This window comes from Cucurbita pepo, chromosome 7 (genome assembly GCF_057944985.1).
Source record: "Cucurbita pepo subsp. pepo isolate OVF chromosome 7, ASM5794498v1, whole genome shotgun sequence".
Taxonomy (NCBI): Eukaryota; Viridiplantae; Streptophyta; class Magnoliopsida; order Cucurbitales; family Cucurbitaceae; genus Cucurbita; species Cucurbita pepo.
This window is the reverse complement of record NC_141804.1, coordinates 570,397-592,328: the sequence shown is the minus strand read 5'-3', so window position 1 is coordinate 592,328 and position 21,932 is coordinate 570,397. Positions and strand designations below refer to the sequence as shown.

At 36.4% G+C, this 21,932-nt stretch overlaps 1 protein-coding gene across 5 annotated transcripts; it reads right to left on the bottom strand.

Moving 5' to 3' along the window:
* Positions 1–50: 50 nt before the first annotated feature.
* Positions 51–20,894, bottom strand: LOC111798322 (uncharacterized). 5 transcript variants are annotated; one of them, XR_015421630.1, is made up of 30 exons: positions 20,407–20,893; positions 19,901–20,149; positions 19,650–19,810; positions 18,964–19,029; positions 16,828–16,945; positions 16,593–16,702; positions 15,570–15,665; positions 14,865–14,988; positions 13,758–13,825; positions 11,662–11,748; positions 11,402–11,554; positions 11,217–11,312; positions 11,001–11,060; positions 10,794–10,912; positions 10,615–10,702; positions 7,955–8,059; positions 7,773–7,877; positions 7,636–7,688; positions 7,492–7,555; positions 7,248–7,382; positions 6,410–6,522; positions 6,246–6,339; positions 5,130–5,349; positions 4,532–4,662; positions 2,357–2,503; positions 2,044–2,172; positions 1,391–1,489; positions 1,015–1,057; positions 476–713; positions 51–402 (listed from the first exon to the last, which is right to left on the bottom strand). XR_015421630.1 is itself a non-coding variant. In XM_087125305.1 (29 exons), exons 2-29 carry the CDS (start codon positions 20,136–20,138, stop codon positions 580–582), a joined length of 3,156 nt encoding a protein of 1,051 aa, XP_086981431.1. In that variant the 5' UTR covers positions 20,139–20,149; positions 20,407–20,893; the 3' UTR covers positions 51–579. The 5 variants fall into 5 exon arrangements, 4 of the variants coding, with proteins under 4 accessions (XP_086981431.1, XP_086981432.1, XP_086981433.1 ...); XM_087125305.1 differs by having other exon boundaries at positions 51–713; XM_087125306.1 differs by having other exon boundaries at positions 51–713; positions 7,773–7,874.
* Between the last annotated feature and the right edge of the window lie 1,038 nt (positions 20,895–21,932).

The following is a 21,932-nucleotide window of genomic DNA, read 5'->3' as shown; positions in this document are numbered from 1 at the left end:
TAATGGACTATCCAAATGTAAAAAAAAAAAAAAAAAAGAGAGACGGAAGAGAAATCAAATCTGCTTTTCCTTATATTATCAACAAGGTATAAAGAATATTAAACAATAATGTACATTATATCAGCACCAACCCCTAGACACCTGAAAAAACCGTTGTCTAAAAAGAATTGATCTAAAATCAACAACCTACGTAAGAGCAAAAAATTCCAAACCACCCTTTGCAATATCCAAACTTTCAATCAAACCCTTTCTTACTACTACCATTTCATCTCCTCTACTTCTACTACTAGTTACCAAGTACCAACCTTCTTCAGCACACATTATAATTTGGGGGGACACAAAACATACCTTTCTTGCTATGGAGACCTGTGCAGTTATTAGTTATCCGCATCGCTTCGGGGTCTTCTGGCAATATGGACGTTAGTACTACGAAAAACGATCTAATAATTCGACTCAAAACATATATGCTAATCACCTGACAGATTTTGTTCTCCTGTTATTTTTTTTCCCTTTCTCCCAAGCGAAGGAATGTCTTGAGCAGACAATTCATCATCACATCTCCTTTGCAAGGAATGGAAACTATTTAACACGAAATTCATGCCTAAAGACGGTTAGGTTTTGGGTGAACTTGTCCCTGTTCTTTGAATCCAAGCTTCGAGTGACATCTTTCATTAGTTTTTCAAAACAGAGGGAAAGCCGCGGGTGTTGATCCACTGCCTGCATTTTGACACGAGAATTGAGCGTTAAAAGGATTTTTGTTCTTGCTTTTTTTCTCTCACCCACATTTAGGAGAGATGGAATCAGATTTACCCCGCAAACTCCCCCAAATATGTAGCAGTTCTCTTAGAGCAGGCAATCTAAAGAAAATCACATCTATGAAATATGACAACTATTCAAAATACCGCTCTTTTTTTTCTTTAACATTTATTTATTTTCTATCCGCACATTCCCAACATAACATCAATCGGCATGGGAAGTGAATTGCAATTCTGATGAATAAGAGGAAAAGGCAACTTGCCTGAGAAGCCATGATCTGAGTCTTCAAATCAGCAAACATCTGCAAACAAAAGACAATTTTTAAAGGCTTGTAAAAGAAATATGATAATTCAGGTGACAAAAGCACAACGGAGAAGATAATCAAAAAGGCCTTGTACGTACTTGACATTTTTAAAAATTATTTTCTGGTGGTTGCAGTGGTGTGGGGTAGGGGTGGGATTGGGGAACGAAGTCCTATATATATCATTATAAGCTAGTATGGATCATTGTGAATGCCTGACATTTGATTGTTCAAATAAGATCCACCCAAGTAGGGAAAGCTATTGGTCACGCACTTTCCAGTCTACGTAACAATTTAAGATTTAATAAATAGAAAGAGTACAAATCATTATACCTGTTCACTTATGAGTATCAAGCTCAACATTGGTCTGCTAAGACCCCATTGGTTGCCGCAATCCTCAAATAAAACAATCTCAAAAAGGGTCTTTAAAATCTGCAAACATGATGAACACACTCTTGTTTTTCAAAAGAGATATTAAAGATTGCAGATGAAACACACCCAAATGCGCAATTAAGGACATGTTTGAGAATGAATTTGAAAGGAGAAATCATTTTGTCCATGTTCAAAGTTACTCTAAAACATGCATACTTGAGCATGTTACAAAATGGTTTAAAAAGTGATTCTAACCATTTTAAAATCACTCACAAACATGCCCCAGATATCACCTGAGATTTATCTAATCAATTATCTCTCCCTAATGGGCTCATGCTGATAATAATATGTTCAATATAAGGAAAGGTTTATTGACGTGGATTTGATGATGAGATCTTTTTGTTATAACATAATAAATTACTATTCTAAAAACTGAAAGCTACTAGGTTATGATTCATTTGTGTTATGTTTTAACTGCAATAACGCTATTTGTTTGCGGGACATTAAAAACTATAAAAACCAGAACCAAGATGCCCCCCCGACTTGAACAAACTTGTACATTCAGTACTAGAAAGTTGGAAATTCATCTGCATGATAACAAGAAAGTTCCTTACTTCGGGAAACAAAGTGGGACAATCTGCAATGTGACGAGAGAGATTAATAGCAGCAGGTGAAGATGGAGCCTCTCCCATAGTGATGTTCTTGAAATAGAAAGCTGCCAAGTTATCAACAGCCGATGCACACTGGAACACCAATTAAAAGACCTCTGGTTACATGTACATAATAAAAATAATATTCTCAAGATCGCCCAAGGAAAAACCTCCCACAGACCTCACTGTAAAAGTGACAAGTAACTGGTTAATAAAAGAAAACGATAAAGGAAAAACGGGAAACAATTGTAAGAAGAAAGGCTATGCACAACCATACCTGTGATGAAATATTTGTATCCAGACCTTTAAGGCCGGATTCAAGAGAACCAGCTATATGCATGAATGTGCTTGTGTCGAGATTTAGAATAAAAACAATATGACTGCTGAACAGAACCTCCAGAAAAGCAAAATATGCCCTAGTCAGCTGCAAAGAAACAGAGAACTGTCAAAATAAACGTCGTACAAGGAGAATAACTAAAAAAAAATTCTAATAAAATTTTCTGCCTAAATAGTACACTAAATTCAAGAGGTTATACATAGAGCATCTCTCCTGTCAGAACTTTTCAGGCCTCTCCTAGCCTTGGTAATCCTATCATGACTATGTTGCAGATACATTTACTATCTATGACTTGTTTGCAAAAGCCATCCTTCTCAAAGATAAAACTGCCTCTTTTACTCGTATTTCCAAACCCTGTCCATTTTTAGTAATTGACCGAGAAACTACATCCCATCCTACCAGATGATTGCAAATATCTAAAGTTGGCCCTTCCCGCAACAAGTCCCTAATGCAGCAGTCAATCTTCTAGGGACCATCCCAACTCACATCAATCGATCTGAAGGTGGGGCATTGCTTCTCTTGCATCTGGCATTAAGGGAGTTTTTCCATGGATTCCAGCCAAGTACCCAATGTAATTATCCTCCATAAAGAAGGGGGGTCAAATTGTACAGTCAATGGTAAAGATGAAATGACAGTAAGCGTATTTCTGCTGGTATGAAACCACTATGGTTTTCCTTCACCATAATTCTCACCTCCATCAAATCCATCTAGATAAGGTCTTATTAGCCGAGTCCAAATAACCTCTACATACATCTCCAGTTTTCTTGAAGGCTTCAAGAGATCATTTGTCTTAGGGTAGGTTCCTAACCTTTATCCATTCTCCACATGAAGGCACAATAGGATCCCCAAGCATATTTTCAGCACTTTAGGGGTAAAAACACACTTTAAATTTCCCAACCTTGTACCAGCCCTTGATATTTACATTGACTCGAGCTTGTTCTGCATCTTCACAAGAGAGGAGTCTTATCCAATTGTATGGAACTTACAGAAGAAAATACCGATAGGTGTTGTTGAAGGTCTCACATGATATCGTGCCAGTTATGATGGAGGGTGCTCACGTTGAATGATGACAGCAGACAATAGCATAAGGGTTGCAAATGGCGAAGGAGTGGGGACTTTAGCAGTCTTATTCTGTGGGGCCTACTCTTTGATGCATTCTTATAAGAGGTAGCTCCATAATGGAGGCCGACTTGGTATTGGTGAAGGAGGTAATGATTGAGATGAAGTTGCGCCAACCTTTTCTGTTCACTCCCAGGGAGGATAAGCTTATTTAAGCCCTCAAAAGCACCAAGCTTTGCAATTTCAACACAGTGTCCTTTCTTGTTGGATATTTTTTCTAACCAAAAAACAGTCTCCCAAACCCTTGTTTCATTGAAGAACTTAAGGGTCAATGGAAGCTCAAAAAGTCTGGTGAAACAAACATGGAGCCAACATAATTTTTTCTCTAGCAAAGGCTAGGGAAAAGCTCCGTTCATTAGTAGCTTCATGAGGCTAAAGAAGTTCGGTTTTTGGGGTCACTTGATATGGAAAAGGTCCATCTTTCAGTTTTGATGAAAAGGAACGGTGTCGTGGGTGGAGAAGCATGGCTGAAGATGTGGGGTAGAAGGCAGGCGATGGAGGAGTGAGAGCCATTGGGAGGATAGAAAGGCTTTGAAAGAAAACACCAAGATGAAACTTTTAAATGACCAGACTCAAAATTCTGAAATCTTTTATAACATTTTCTCTCCATAATACACTATGATATATTTAGTCTTTTTATTCATATATTCTTAACCTTCTCCTCATTTATATGCTTGAAAATTAAGACAAAGGCCAAAAATGACTGTAAATATCAAATGAGAAAATTACATTATGATATTCTACTCTTATGTCATTTTAAATCCTAACTAGACTCAGAAGTTTCTACGGATAGATTACCATGTATATAGTTTCTTTTATTCATATTCTTAACAAGAAGACAGTGCAAAGTGATACATAAATTTTTATTTAGTTAAGCAATACCTTGGAATTGGAGTTGTTCTACAGTTGCACCCTTTTCTAAATATACGATACGCTACAACTTACAATCTTGTATTTGAAACTAAAACCATGAGCTAAAGGAAATAGTCCGCACACCTTTCGAAACGCCAATATGTCAGCCAAAGGAATTGACAGTGTCATCTTTAAAGCAATATCAAGTGCATCAGAAAGTGCTCGGTCACCATAGACTTCAAAAACTCCAAAGTTGACATAGTTTCCAGCAAGAGCTGCAATAACAGCAATTTATAGAAAAGATTACTAAATTTGAAGCATACAATAGTTCCTAAAATTTCTAAGACAACAAGCATCTGATTCTGATTCTCTTTTCAATCTACACAACAAAAGTTAACAGAAAAACTTTGAACATGTACTATATGCACGATTGGCCTTGCTAATACAAGTGAACTTAGAAATATGAATCTAACTTAGAATCCTTACCAAACAAGTACAAGAGATAAAGGAAGCAGATAAAGCCCCAAAGATTATCAAGACATAAATAAATGACGAAATGGATGCAGCCACTCGCAAAGTCAAGATAAAATTGACTGAAAAAAATGTTGTTAACATGTTTCAAAATAAAAATTCAAATTTTCAGTAAATGAATTAAAGCCAGTAAGAGAGAAAAATATATTACCCACAAAAATAGCCAATAGCGCCTATCAAAATTGTAGTCATAGGATAGCTATATACTTACCTCTAGTTAGAATAGTCAAGGAAATCCAAATTCCTTTGTATTTGAAGGCGTAGATATCAGCAGGGTTTGGGAGAGATAAAATTCTTGATCCATAAGCAACAATTAATTTGCTGACTTCTCGGAAAAGAAGTATGCCATTGGGAGATGATGAATCAAAAGTCAAGCGCTGTGCTTTGTTTAACACAAACTCAGCCATGAATTTCAATAATGGGGTTGTTACCTGAATATATCGTTTAATCATATCATCCAACAGAGAAGAGAATACATGGTTATAAATAGAACAATAACAACATTCATTGTTTACATCTAGAAAATGTGATGCAGAAGTTTGGTTCCCAAACCTAAATGTCAAGAAACACTCTCAAATAACTGATGTGTGTCATCTTTGGTTCAATGTGGCAGCAAGAAACACTCTCAAATAACATTTGTTTCTGTGATCTCTACAGTAGGAACATTTGGACATCAGCCTGAGATTGGTGATTTATCAAGGTCGTTTGGAAGCAAAGATAAGCACATTCTTAGAAATTTTGCAGAGGAGGTAAGAGGTGCAGATGTATCTAGCAGCATTCCCCTGAGGCGATGTCAAATACTTCTTTCTGGGTAAGGAAAGAAAAAGAAGTGATGGATTTAAATCTCAGAGCTTTTTGTGTGGTATCTTGGATGTTTTCCCGTGATCCATGGCAGAAGGTAAAACAAGCTTCGGAAGGTTACTTACAGTCTAAGGTATTAACTAATCTTTTTATGGTTGATAAGGCTTTGGTGAAAATTGATGATAGCTTTTCGGAAATGAAATTTTACGGGAAATGTACGTCCATTGGAAATCTTCATTTGAAAATTGAAAAACTGAAAATTGGTCTAGTACAAATCATTTTCATCCAGAGGTCATTGAAGGTTATTTTACTAAATATCTGGTTACTTCGCAGTTAGGCCATAGGCAACTTCCTTTGCTTGTTTCTCGCATTTCTGTTTGACTTACTGTGAAAGTGTGACAGTTGGCCAGTTTCGTATACAAAGGCACAAATGGGCTCCACCTTGTTCATTTTTATAAAAGTTTTGTTTCTAGTTAAAAAAAAAAAATAAAAAGAAAAATAAAAAGAAAAACTATATACCAAGTACCTCTGGTGTGTCCGTCCACTGAGAAATGCCTTTCAAGAAGAGAAGCATATGTGCAGGGTATAGCCAATCAAATAGAAGTCCATATGTTCTGCGACTGTAAGAGGAAGGAAAACGTATAAATAAGTCACAAGATTGAGATAATTATAAATATTCAAAAAAGTTACCTGTTTGTGGCCATAGCAATCCCTCGGAGATCTCTCATTAACCCAATAAGGGCATATTTTACAGCATCGGTGCGAAACAAGGAGTCAGAAGTTGATTCCAATTTGATAAAAGCCTAACATGTCATGAAATCTCAATTGAGCAAAGCTAAAACATGGGCATATATGAGTCAATAGTATATTCCCTCTTTTTATTAGTTAGTTATGATCAACATATGTATCAGCTCATTTTTCACAAAGAACTTAATTAGGTTTTTTTTTTTTAATTTCAATTAATTCTTCACACATTTTTTTAATTACAATAAACTCTTTTCACTCTATCGGTACCTATATTTGATCTCAGTCCTCAGACATGAGGATGAATTATTATTATAATTTTTTATGGATAAGCAAACCACTTCTCTTTTCTGAAGTCTGGGAAAAAAGAGATTTGACCAAATAAAAGACAAGAAGTCTCAAAATTTAAGAGCATTTTGCGAAGTTACTTGCTCCTGATACAGAGGCCATCCAACTTTCGTAGGACTGATGACAATATGATGTACAAAGGTTAAAAAAAAGTAAATTGATAATCTAGACAATGAAATAATTAATTAGTTAGTCTTCTTTCATTGGCAAGATTTTATGTAGAACTACAACGAATATTAAAGAAACATGCTAAAATAAGAGTTTAACCCAGTCAAATAATTTGGTATGAAGAGAAATGAGAATTTTGCTAAAAATTAGCATGCGAGTTAATTGAAAGAGCTAGATACGCATATTTGCAGGCATGGCATGGCATGGGATGTAAGCAAGCATGCACATCGGCACATTTATATATTTGACAAGGATGAGAGAAATTAACCTGCGACAGTGGTTCCATTGAGGATTTAAATTTAACAGGGCTTTCCTCCACAAAAATTAGCCAGCCGATGGTGTAATAGAAAGTCGTCCTACTGCGAGAACATCTGTATTCTTCCAAGAAAGGAAACTGCTCCCTCTACAATTTCAGGTTGAAGAAAAACCTTTAAATGAGATGAGTGAAGGATATAACATAATTTGAGCTCAGATAAATAAGGAACTAAAAACATGTCTTCGGCAAGTAGTACCGTATGATTTGCAACAATGAATTTAACAGTATCCAATTTCAAAAGCAGCTTCCCCGTCATGTATCTGAAAAGTAGGGAAGATCAGAAATCTATAACGTATGATTTCAATTTCATGAGCTATAACATTTTTATCAAGTATTTTACCCAGATGCCAGCTCCAAAAACAAACTTAAGGTGTGATCAATGACCTCTTCACTCTGGGAATATACATAAAAAACTGATTTAAATCCATAACACATAGCAATATTATAATAAATACAAAGAATGAATAGATCTTTCACCTCAGTGTAACACTTGAGATTTGTAGCAATCTTCGTGACAATCACATTCAACAGTTGAAGATGATCATGAAGTCCAAGGAGTTCAGAAAACCGCGCATATAACTGCTGCAATTGAAAAAAGGAATAAATAGATGCGACATATTACCCTTCATATAGAACAGAATGGTATATTTATTAATTACCTTGGAAGAATGCATTGCCTGGTCACCCACGTAAGACTTCCGAAAATTCTGGAAGAAGGTAAGAATAGCTCGATCAAGTCTTTGCTTGCTTGCTTCACTGTATCTCTGCAGAAGCGAAGGTAAATGGACTTGAGGATATGAAGCTTGCACAAATGATAATTTTTCTACATGCAATATCGTTATTTTATGAGAAACAATCTTCAATAGAAAAAAATGAGGTATGCATAGATTCAATAGGTGGAATGAACGTATTTATTGCTAAAATCCTCATTGAATCCAAATTTTTTATCCTACCACAAACGTTATTTTCTTAACCAGCTAATTTTTAGAGTGAAAGACAACTCTCGGAGCCTTTTTATCTGCAGAAAAGAATGCAGATAACTGGAGAAAAAGGAAAATAAAGGTTGGAGACCTATAAAGTACTTATGACAAGATTGATCGAGTGCCTTACAGAAACCTCCCTGTAATTACTCTTCTTTTGTCATCAACCTAGATTAAAGTCCGTTTGTTTAAATCCACCCTCATGATCTGGGGATGCCTTCTCTATGGCCTTAAGACTGTTTCAGTGCTTTTAATTATGAAATTTATAGCGTGTCCAATCACCCAAAAAAAAAAAGAAAACGACAGCCATGGTTAATACCTTTGGTTTGACTGGTAGTTTCCCAGGAGATTCAGATACTTTGGTTATGATGCAGTAATGTCCATCCGCTAGAAATTTTTCCCACGAAGGAACAACTCAAATGCCATCATTTGCCTTTGAGGGCACTAATTAGCCTCTTCAAATACTTATTTCTCATCTTCCGATCATTTTCCTTAAATGCTATTTTTTGCTTTAGTGAGCACTTCGTACCATTACTCCAACATCTAAAACAATCATTATTTATTGAACCTTTTATATAGGCTTACATTTTCATTAGCTAGGGTTCATTTTCTTTTTGTAAGGCTTCCTTCAAGATTGATTTCTGCATTTCCTTACCACTGGATGACATCCGTCAACAGTAATTTGATATTTATTCTGTCCTCTACATCTGCATTCCACCCTTTAAACCAGGGTCGCAGCTTGTGCTAATCCACCAAGAAGAAAGGGGTTAAGTTGAATTTCATTTCTCAATCCGCAGATGTATCTTGCAACCTCATGGTAGTCAAATAAAGGCAAGTTGTCGCTGCACTAAGCCCTTGGAATCATCAAAATTCCGTGCAACTCTCAAGCTCAATTCACATATTCCAAATGAGGTTGGGGTCCTCACAACACAACTCATAATTTGAAGAGTCCAACTAGGAGATCCAAGGGAGGGGAGCAGCCTAAGGCATAGAGGCATAAAAAACGGAAGGAGTGGGGAGGGGTCCATGTGTCATGCATACTAAGGAATTATTTTATGCTGGGTGCTGAACAACATAGACTTTGGGGCTGGGATTTTTGTTGCATGACGCTTCTAGCAGGCACCAATTTTCAAATCTCTTGGAGGGTTCTGCGTATGAGCCTGGTGAGTATGGCCCAAATAAATGGGTTGAAGAATTGCATACTATCTGCTTGCGTCTTGAGAAGAATTGTCTTGGATAGCTGGGCTGTCAGTAAGTGGGGAAAGAAGGCTCAATTTGGAGACAGGAGGAAATAGAAACATGGTTACCAATAATATGAGCCGGGGTCGATGGATGAACTTATGGGCATGAAGTTTACAACATTTGTGACCACTAATGAAGAGAACCAACGATAAATGGTTTTTTTTTTTTTTTTTTTTTTTCTTTTTTCTAGAAACTGTGCTTTAATTGATAAAAATGAAAGAAAATACAAGGGCATACAAAAAATAAGCCCTACAAAAGAACGTTCCATAAAATACATATAGGGACTCCAATCCAATAAAATCAAACCAATATCATAATTAGAAAAAGGTCTAGTGACCGATGCTCAATTCGCAAACCTGAATACTTGGATTCTGAATTTTATTCTGATCGGAGATATTTGAGGAGTGATTGTAGATGAACCTTCTATGGTCAGCAAGATAGGTGCAGTTAAGTATTAGTGGGGTCTTGACGCACACCTCGAGGATATGGTGTGTTTTGAGAGTAGAGTAATGTAAGGATTGTCATTAGATAAAGAATTTGTTAGAAACGATCGATTATAACTTATAGCTTCTCCCCCTCCTTAAACAGTGCTTGACCCACACCTCGAGGATATGGTGTGTTATGAGAGTAGAGTAATGAAAGGATAGTAAGATTGGAGGCAATGAGTCATTATTATTAGTAGTAGTAGCAGCAGCAGCAGCAGTATTGGGTTAAAAGAACCAACTTTAACTGTCGCAAATGAAAGTGCAAAAAAATGGCTTTAAGAAACAGGGTCAACCAAAGGAGTCGACAGAAGAAAACATTAAAGAAGACAAAATTACATTAAAAAAAAATTAAAGGTAGTTACAAAAAAAGATAATAGTAATAGAACACACTCAAAGGGAGACCCGTTTATCTCTAAATGATATCGTATTAAAGTTTCAGGCCCTATTTCCTTATGATTCAATCTCAAGACCTGGTTCCTATCAATATGGTAAAGGGTAATGCTTTTTGGTTAAGATGTAGATACTATTTAGCTCAAACAATGAACAGTTTTTCCACCTGCAGATACCATTGGTGAGAATTATAGAAACATGAGGCAGATATTTCAGACATACCTGGCTATGTAGACCATTGTCAGTAACATTTATCAATTGCAACACACGAGCTGACAGTTCAGCATCAAGAACTTCCTGCGATTCCACACTGATGACAGTAAAAGCTAAAATTAGGAAAAGTCAACAATTATCGTGAAATGAAAATTCCACCTTCCTGTGAAGCGGAAGAGTTATCTGACCTACAACCAGTGCATTGTTTTATTTTGACGATAGCAGCTATAATATGAACAATCCATGCAAGTTTGGCCTCAACAACTGAAAGTTCATTGTTATCACTACCTTGCAGCCGAGCTCTTTCCTATTTCAGTCAAACAAAAAGATATATTAAGTGACCGACAATACCACCAAGCAAAATAAGATTTCAACATGCTTATCAATAACAATACCGTGTATGTTCGCAATATGGGCTCCATGATATTTATGATGCACAAACTACTGGTTTCATACTGCAACTCATTTGAAAATGCAAGGGTCAAAAGGCAAAAGGCACCAATCAAAACATGTAATGATGAAGCTAAATTTACATATTTAAAGGCGCAAAACCAAAACTAATTTTCAATTAAAAAATAAAAGAATGAAACCCCACACAAGATGATTTGGACCTGAAATCTGCAAAGGTATGGAAAGCAATCCAGTTGATCCTGTAAGACTTCAACGTTGTCTAATGGATTCTCAGAAAGATCATCCTGTAATCCAGCCTGCACATTATAGAGTCACATGGAGAAAGCTTCTTCTTACTTGCAAGGAGAAACCACCGAGTCTCAACAAAGAAAGATAGGTCACTCACCTGCACAGAGTTCAACCTTGATGTGATGAAACCTTCAGTAATTTTAGGCACAAACTCATCCAATAAACTTGGAGTGTCGCCTTTCAAATATGGAACAGATGACACCAATCTGGACCACAGCCCTAGGAGATAGTAAACGCTGCTGCTAGCCCACTGGCAACATTCCATTATTTTCATTAGTGATGCACATAGATATGATTTGTGGTTGATATCGATTATTTGTGGAATATTTCAATATAGATTTAACTATTTCAATAAACCTGCCAAGAATGCAAGGACTTCAAAGTAAACTCTGCCACTAAACGTATCCAATCACTATAGCCCTCAACGTTCACAAGTTCAGACAGCTGCAAAACAATTGTATAGATGTGAGTAGCTCCTGCAGTCATACGTAAGCTTACATTTTATTAATTTAAAATATCTATATTAATCATCGTAATATCTATCCGACAAATAAAAAAACAGATAAATATATCATTAAATCCTGAAGGAGAAATTTCAATTTTTATGTCAAAGAGTAAGCAAAAGAACAGACATGATTGATTACAGAGAAATTTGGTAGGTAAGAACCATATATCCTGTTCAAAAACCTCAAAACTTTGAGCCATCAAAGACTGAGGGAGGATGGCTGAGGGGAAAAATTAGCTTGGGAGAGTGTTTTTTAAATATAGAGGCTGCACTATGAAGGTAGTGTGCTGGTCTGGCTAGCAGTGGGATTAGAGATAGGCTAGTGGACATGGGGGTTGGCTAAATATTTTGGTTGTTTTTTAACACCCCTTATAAAAGGTTATGGTTTCCTCCTACCCACCTCTCTTATGAACTCAATCCAACACCTTAATATGGGTTCTCTAATTCCTTTGACCCTTTACCACATTCCTTTGTGTTTGAAACCTCTCCTCTACTTCCCCAATTGGTTTACTCTCTCAGATCGATTCATCTCCACTATTCACAATTTGTGCCTCTCCTCCCTTCTTCCATTTTATTGCTATCAAGTATATTAGTGTGGAAGCCACAGTTTAAGTGGGGGAGAATGTCACAATCATATACTATGAAGAAAGTAGGTTGTGACCCTCACGTCGAGACACGCAAAGCAGCGACCCTCAAGTGGCACCCATCCTTTGAAATGGGTTTTTCAAGGATAGTGTTTGACGGCACGGGTGTGCCGACATTGCATCCTCGCCCATGTGTCAGAGGTTGGATTATACACCCGCTATTTGGAACGGATTCCGTAAATGAACTAGCTAGACACGGGAGGGTCTAATGCCTTGATAGAACCCAAATGGATGGATGTTTGAAATGTCCCGATGATATGGACGACACATGGATCCATTCTCGATGACCATGACCGAATGAGTTATGTTGGTTAATGACATCCCAGGAATTAGGATGGCATCAAAAGACCTGATGGGCGTGTTAATTGGGAACTAAGATGACATGATAAGATGCTACGTTACACATGAGAGACCTTGACCCCGAGTAGAGGAAAGGTCAAGTCGAATGACTTGACCTAGTGTAGAGGGAAGTCGGTTGGGTCGCAGAAGATTGAACATGCACGCGCAAGCGGCATGTGTGGCCGAACGAGTTTGGATTCCGCACAAGTTATGTTCGATTGGCGAAGAAAAATCTCGCCTAAGGTCCAACGAAGCCACAAAGACAAGCGAAAAATGAATATGGGGCTTGGTTTTCTCTCAAGGCTTGTTGTGAGCGTGTCAAGATCACGACGCCGCACGGTTGAAAATGTACAACCATAACAATAGACACTATGACTTTGCTTTGATCTCTTCAATCATTTTACTCTCTTTTCCATTTTCTTTTTGTCATTCCACCAATGGGCGATGCTTGGGTACAATTTCGAATCCGTTATTATATATTTGCTCCAGTTTTTGTTGTTTTTTATGTTGAAACGGTTTTTCTTTATCCATGGGCAATGAGTTTTGATGTATTAGGGGTATCCGTCTTTATAGAAGCTTTAAGTTTTGTGCTTATCCTAATTGTCGGTTTAGTTTATGCATGGCGAAAAGGAGCATTGGACCCAAACGCATATTATGATGAACTAATACTTCCATACACGAGCAGATGCAGAACTGAGATATGGAGGGCCCAAGGATGTAGATCATACTAATTGTTATTCAATGCATAGAGATTTCAAAAGATTCAGGGGGCCTGCCATAAGACTGTCCACCCCTATATGATCAAAGACAAAGAGGAAGTTTTTTGCAAAAATAAATGCACCGAGTAAAATATAGACACAAAAGATGCAAAAATGTTGTAGCATAAGCCACACAAAGTCAACTCTATCCGCACACAGGCACACAGTTCAGGTGAAAGTAGCTACAGAGCAGAAGAACAAAAATACCTGATAATTCACTCTAAAACGTCCAAGAAGACGGCAATACTCATGGTAATTATCATGATCAGCCAAACCTGATCACCAATAAAAAGTAGATAAGTAGAAAAAAAAATGAACGAAATATAAACTAAAACAATTGACAAAAAATAAAAATCTGGGTTTCAAAAGAAAAAACAACTTTCCAAAATTCAATCATTAGGATGAAACTAACAAAGCCAAACTTATCATGATACTTGAGCTAGTTCAAAGCTGGCAAGCTATGAAGTATAATAATCAACTATTAGACAAGGAATTCTATAATCTTATAGCTCCACAAGTTTCAGATTTCACCTTTTTTTAATGTAAACGCCACAAGTAACACCACTCAGCTATACTGATCAATTAACATAACCATGCTACAAGGACACAACAAAAGCTAAATGCAAGCTCCAAGTAACTCGTGGATATCAGAGTTACTTGCAATCGCACTTCTTCGAGGCTCAAATTGATTGTGTGGCACTTACTCTCACCCTTGAATAATTCAACCAACTCAAACTCGGATCACCAATGGTACAAATAAACTATCTCATATCCTCTACCCCGTTCTTAAAAAATAAAAGTTAGAGAAAGTTTCGGAAAGCATTTTGAGAAAATAAATATTATGTGCTAGCAAGTAATAAGGGACAAAAACAACAACATTGATAGATATAGCTCGAATAGGAAGATTTGACTGACAGTACATGAGACAAATTGTCTCTAGCATGTGTAAAAATCAGACATGGCAAAAAGTCATACGCCAACAAAAATACAAAAAAAGTAATTAATGTGCTAAAATGAGAGACATAAAAGGTCAAAATGTTTTGGAATGGGGCATGCGGTCATGGACAACACGTCATGGACAAACATGACTGTGACACAAGGCACCTCACAAAAATGAAAATAAATACAAACAAAAATAAAGTTGACCATCCTAGATAAGAAATTAAAAACAAAAGTTCTTTGATTCGACAAGGACTTTTAGTTCTCCCCACCCATCTGCCCCCTCCAAAAAATAATAATTAAATATTAAAATGTTTAAAAGCCAACCGCAGACATATACATATATCAAAAGTACGAATGCAATAATAAACACACCTTGCCCAGTTTGTAGGATATCTTTAGTTCCTGTCATAAGATGGACCAAAAATTTTGAACGGGCAGCATCATTTGTAAACAAAGAGCGTCTAACAGAAGCCAGTCGCACCAAGCATTCCAGTGCCTAGAAGAAAATTTTGGAAACCCATAAGAAAGTATTGTTAAACGAAAAAATAAATTAGCAAATGAATCCGGAATTAAAAAGAATATCGATGAATAACTAGTATGTTCAAAAAATGGATTTAAGAAACCTTGTCACTGTGCTGTTCATCTCTACCAGAAAAGGGCAAACTTGGATGCTAAACCAAATTTCTTAAGGTATTGTTCTACCTACTGTTTCAAGACAAGGGGGAGCCTTTAATTTGCAGCTTTTTATCTTATGGAACATTTGGCTTGAAAGATATAAGAGAATGTTTAAATGTGTAGCTTATCTATTGCATCTTACGCTCAACGACCGGAGCTTTTTTGTAATTTTTAGTTAAGTTCCTTCGTATAGGCCACATTTTGTGGTGGGATTTTTCTTTTTTTATTATCTACATGAATTCCTTCATTTGTCTTTAACGAAAGTTTGGTTCCTCATTAAATAATAATAATAATAATAATAATCAAAGCTAACAGCTAAATCGAAGCCTGAAGCTTCACCTGGTTTCTCAATAAACAAAAATCAATATCCAGTAGCTATAGTCATCAGGAAACAGTACAAACCTCTTTGGAAAGAGGCGCTTTTGTAATGGCGTAGCAATCAAAAAATATCTGTAGAGTTGAAGGATCCTCCAAAACTGGCTTCCAAGAAGATGGAATCTGCAACACCAAACATAATGCACGATCATCCCGATCTCTTTATATTTTTTGGATAAGAAACATTCCATTAACAACCAGGAAAAAGAAAAATAAGAAGGATATGAGATCTCCTCCTATCCTCGAAAAAGAGAGATTAGAAACATGCACTTCAGTTACCGTTAATCAAAGAAAGGAAGTAATATAACATAGATTTGGCCAAAGAATTTCACAAGAGAACAAATTAAATCAAGGGTACATAAGCATCTCCACTCTTAGCATCAAATTATCAAGTAATTGTCTAAATTAAATCAAGGGTACATAAGCATCTCCACTCTTAGCATCAAATTATCAAGTAATTGTCTAAATTAAATCAAGGGTACATAAGCATCAAACCTCAATAAGCAGCCATAATTGTCTTAAAAAAATAATAATAAACAAGCAGCCTTTACAGCTATAAGTCACGGGGCCTTAACTTTGCCAACAAAAGGATTGTCCTTGTAAGCCTGAGCAAAAATATCTAAGAAATTTTTTCTAGCTCAACAGCATGTGACGTGGAGATTCATAACCTAACTTCCTGGTCAATGACACATGTTTTAACCAATTGAGATAAGCAAGAAATTGCTAGATTTGCACCACCTAAGGCCAAAACTCCGAAACAACTGCGATCAAATCTAAACTAAAGTACTTATAAGTGAAAAACACGTGTTCAAGAACTTTAGTCTCTTGACATTTATGCAATGAAAAGTTTTGTTTCTTGTTCAAAAAAAATGAAGAGGAAAGAAACGTGTTCAAGAAATTTCCCATCTCTTTCATAAGGGGCACACCATAAAAGAATGAAGGTTTGGGCTTCTTTTCCATAAAGTTGTTGTACATGTTATGCTTGCCAAGACTATTCCAACCTTCAACGATAAAATTAAACGAAAAATGGTAGGTAACCAAATGAAATACCTGAACAGTACCAAACTCTTCCGAACTTTCATCAATGGAGGTCCCAACAAAATCAAAAGATAAACACTTCAGTGATAGAGAAAGTGCTAATTCTTGCAGACGACCAGCTACTGTATGCCACACAAAATAAAATCCATCAGTAAACGAGGCAAATAAAATTTTAAGGTAGAAAGGTTCAAAGAATTAAAAAATACTGGTTTGGTCATGTTGACAACTTAGTAAATTAGCATGTTACCATCGTTCTTCAACTGACATAAGGATGTTAAAGATATTTGGAAGATTTCGAACAAGGCTTGGTCCCTGAAGGAACAAGCAACTCTCCGATGATTTGTTGAAGGGAATCCTTGATTAGGCTAAAAAATAAACATGTCAGTATAAGAAAAAGTTGCTGATGTCAAAAAATTACAAACTACATAATAATATAAAATACGAAATTCAACTTAAAGGTGCCTGAAAAGTAGAAAAAGAAATAAACCCACGTTCATGCACACAGCCAATATAAAACAACATAAACACAAGCAGCAAAATAGGTATACTGATTTTGAATGCAACCTTGCTATTTCATACAAAATGAGAATTTTTATTAATTGAACGTCAATCATTACAACCTAAAAGATATGGAGGATTAGATCCTCTATGAAGACCAAGTGGGGATATCAAGAGTCCATTTGTGCGTACACCACTATAAATATAAAAATTTAAATTTAAAAAATAAATACACGAAGCCCCCAAAAAGCCAATAAACATGCTTTCCTCCAACAAGTATTTGAACATAACCACTGTCTAAAATCTTCTGAAACTGTCTTCACCTACAATCAACAAGTAAAAGTTTAGTTTCTAATCCTCACAAATATTATCTAGACTGAACTCAAAACCATGTAGGAAAATGATCGATAAAGAAATGTCTATCCTAGCAAAAAGCATTAGCAGGTCTAATTTACTTTAGGTCAATTGCTAGTTCATACACACAAGGGCGTTTTTTTAATAAAAAACTATACTTTATTTAGTAGAAATTAAATAATAAAGTTTAAAAGGGGATAAAAGCTCTTTATCTAAAAAAATTACGACACCGAAACAAAGTTTGAGAGCATAAAAATAAATTGACAGAAATAGAATGACTCCAATCAAGAAATATTAAGAATTAGACACCTAACTAGAAGCTAAAGTTATTACTCCAGGCAAAAAAGTTAAGTTTTGCACTTGTCTTCAAATTATTCCTTTCCAATCATATAATCCATTTGATTGAAGAAACAAATATCTCCCCGAAGCCAACCTTTATCTAGTACAATTGAGGATTAGTACTCCTATATACGAAGTTAACAAACCAGCCACCACAAAACCATAAAAGGGGGAAAACTAAAACAGGTTCGCTGTACAAATAAATACACATACAGCAAATGTGTATAAAAATGATCGTGGACTTTCACATCCACTAAAAAATGTAGCAAAATTATAAAGAAAAAATTCAAACAAAAATTGAATGACAAATAGTATTGATAGGACGGAATATGTATGTATGCTGATTGGAGATGTTTTTTGTGATTTTATTAATTAGGATTCTTTGTGTAGGCATCTTTAGTAGTAGTAGTGGGCTTTCTTTTTTTCTTGTATTGCTCATCGTACATTTTCGTTTGTCTTCATGAAAGTTTGGTTTCTCATCAATGGTGACTCTGCACAAAGTACAAATTTCGCAATTCTACATACAACTAACTCATGAAAGAATTTAGGGAAAGCTCAGCCCAAACAAATCCTCCACCGCAACATGCATACATACATGTGCAGAGGTGGTAGTAACCAAGCATAAACAATTAATCAACCCATTCAACCAGCACTTCATATGCATATATAAAGCTGGCAAGCACAAATAAGAAGTCAATTCATTTAACTGACACATAACCAAAAATGGGGATAAAAACAATCTAGTCTGATTTTCTTCTAAAAATTCACACCTACCATAGCCAATAACCGTATTAAACCAAAAATCTCAGAACAAACGAATTTATCCACAATACAAGAATTTCCATTAGCAGTTTAGTCCACTCTTACGTTAATGTATGAAAGATTTCATAATAGAAATTTGTTCCTCTTTCTTATCCACACTGTCCTATTTATCACCCAGGTGCCTCAAAAGAGATTAAAATAGTACACTGGCATGTGGCAGATTCGTTCTTATGATTTTACCACCAAAAAAATCCAACTGGGAATAATGGAACTCTCCACAAACAACTACTCTCATCACCAAAATATTCGTTATTATTACAAATTCAATTTACAAGAAAAATACGTGTTAGGGAAACATCCGCATTTAAATCTCCCTTCCCAAATAGGTGAGTAATTTTCAGATAAGAAGGGTAGCTATAAGAAAACCAACCTGATTCATCTCAGATACAAGTTGGTTCAATATCTTCAAACCGATGGTGTAGTGTTCTGATGTTGCCTGCACGCAAAGAGGGTCATAAGACATTAAGTGGAGTACTGGCCATAAAAATGATAACTGAAGCAATATAATTTCAAAAGAATATAGGCAACTACATTATCAGAACTATGGCTGGGGAGAAATCAAATAGTTTTCAAGTTTCTTCCTTGGGCAGACATTTTTTATTCAACTTGTTTAAAGTCTATTCCTGGTGTTTTCTTTCCAAGTCTATTAGTGATTTCTCATTTCCTAACATTTCTTGTAACTGGCATGTTTTTAGAGGTACTATAACGTGTATTTTTTGCTTATTTGGATCCTCGAACGTCGAGTGAACCGCAACCCCTCTTACTCAATTTTTGTGCACGTTGTATTGTCGCAGCATATTTTTACCCCGATACCAATTATGGTATAACCGGAAATTCATTTAACCTAGTTGCTTAACGTGGTTGCATCAGAGATACTTTTCTTATTGATCAGAAACATTTCGTTAAACGAAGACCGGATGAGACATCCTCCCACTACAACAGTCAATGAAATTATAAATTAATGGCGTTTTTTTTTTTTTTTCTTTGTGCTGGTGAAAAGAAGGGAAGTGGACACATTGGCGCGCTTTATGTATGACCTATGACATAGGTTATCACCTGTCTCAGGAAGTTCGTAGATTCTTTGACAATGTCTTGAAATCGATCATCGTCAAACCAACCAAACTTTGTGAGTCGGCATAGTAGCTGAATTAAAGATGCACTGACAAAAGGCTGCAAATCAGGCCCTCTGGTGGCCAAGTAGTTGATAAGATAGCCTCCTACAAACAACATTAATGACTACCATTTAGAAGGAAAAAATTAGCATGCTGATAAAACAATAAGTTGATGCCAAGATACTCGAAAATTACGGATGTCTAAACGGAGTTGCAGCGCAAGGCTATGATCGGTGACTTGCTTCAACAAACTTGAGCTCGCAAGCATCAATGCATAAGGAGTCAATGCATGGTCGAGAATGTACTGGCATTGGGAAATGTAATCAGTATTCATAGAGAAGCACTTCAGAGTGTTTTCTGCATGGGCTCGCTCCACTGAGTCTTGAGAATTGTAAAGTCTTTCACACAATGCCTCTAACTGAGCCAGTTCCATCACTTCGAATTCTGAAAGAACGAATTGGTAAACAATCACTGATATCTCAGCATTATTTTCATCTATCCTACAAAGCTCAGTATGTTACAACACAACAGATCTTTGCATTTCAGAATCAATCATCCACTAAAGAAACAACAACTGGATTGGTGAAGAAAAATGATCAAAGTAGCAGTAAGCGAGCAACAAACAAATCTCAGTGCATCAAAGGTCGAGGCAGAATTAGAAAACTAAAAAGCAGAGACAGAAGCAAGAAAAATTCACTTACCCAGACGTTGGTTTCAGAATTAATGATTTGCACAGTGAGTACGGATTCAGGATTTCTTCCCAACTCAAAACGTTTGATTCCAATTAACAGCCGATAAATTGATTGATTTTATTCCAAACATCCATATACATCAAGAATCAAGTTATCATCATCAAGAACAACACACCAGCTAGATGATGGTAGAACTTGTGAAGTAAAGTATCCACTGCAAGGATGAACAAAAAACGATGAACAAACGCCGGAGCTGTCCTCTTCCCAGTGGATGGAAGGAAAAAGAACACCGATGGATTCAGAAAGTAGATTGAAGATCGCCGCACGAAAAAGGAGGATAATCAGAGATTGAGGAGACGACTTTTGAGACTGGAAACGTGAATGGATGAAGCCGATTGGTTGTCTTTCCACGGCGCGGTCGAGAGAGAGAGAGAGAGAGAGATTGGTCGAAAGTTACAATTTACGAATGGCGCCTTGAAATGGCGTCTCGACATATATATATATGGCACCAGCGTGAAATTTCGTGTGTTTGGGAGTCCTGGAAACCAATATCTCATAACCCAAGAGGAAAACTTTCCAATATTCCCTTATTTTTATTTATCATTTAATTCGCATTATATTTTTTTTTTAATCTTAATTAAAATATTCACTTTTATATGTTTATTGTTAAAGCCCACCACTGGCACATATTTCTACACTATTATAAATAATGTTTCGTTCTCCTCCACTCGGGAAGAGAGGAGCCGAGGTGGTCCCCCGGACCGCCCGGATCCCACGAGTGAATAGAAAGTTGGATTTACATTGGATCTCACCTGAATCGATCCATCTATCCTCTTGAGGAGAAGTTTGGTTTCAAACCCCGGTTCAAACAGGAGAAGTACGTCATGTTAATGTACCTTGGATGATAAATAATGTTTCATTCTCCTCCACTCGAGAAAATAGGAGCCGAGGTGGTCCCCCCCAGACCGCCCGGATCCCACTAGTGAATAAAAAGTTGGATCTACATTGGATCTCACCGGAATCGACACAGCTATCCTCTTGAGGAAAAGTTTGGTTTCAAACCCCTGTTCAAACAGGAGAAGTACTTCATGCTAATGTGCCTTGGATGATCCACACTGTTTTTCCTTTACTCCTACTGTTTTAGATTTAGCTGTCTTCGTCGATTTCCCTCTCTAACTTTATGAATCGTGACTCATTAGATACGATCGTCAATTTGGTAGATGTCTCCAGCTTATTTCCCACTGTTTTTCCATTAGTTTGTGTGGTTTTGGTTTTAACCGTCGTTACTATATTTCTCTCATTTCATCCCTCGTCGATTTCCGTCTCTTTTCTTACTTTTTACCTCGTGAGTGGTAACTTTATCAACATACTTCAAAATTTAACGGAGCAATACTTTTTGTTGAATGGTTCGTTGATGTACGTTCGAGTTTAACAGTATAACATAGTCGTGTCTGGTCAGTTGTTGATCAATGTTATATTTTGATAGATTAATACACCCGTGTCTGGTACTTTATTGATGTACTTCAAAATTTCTT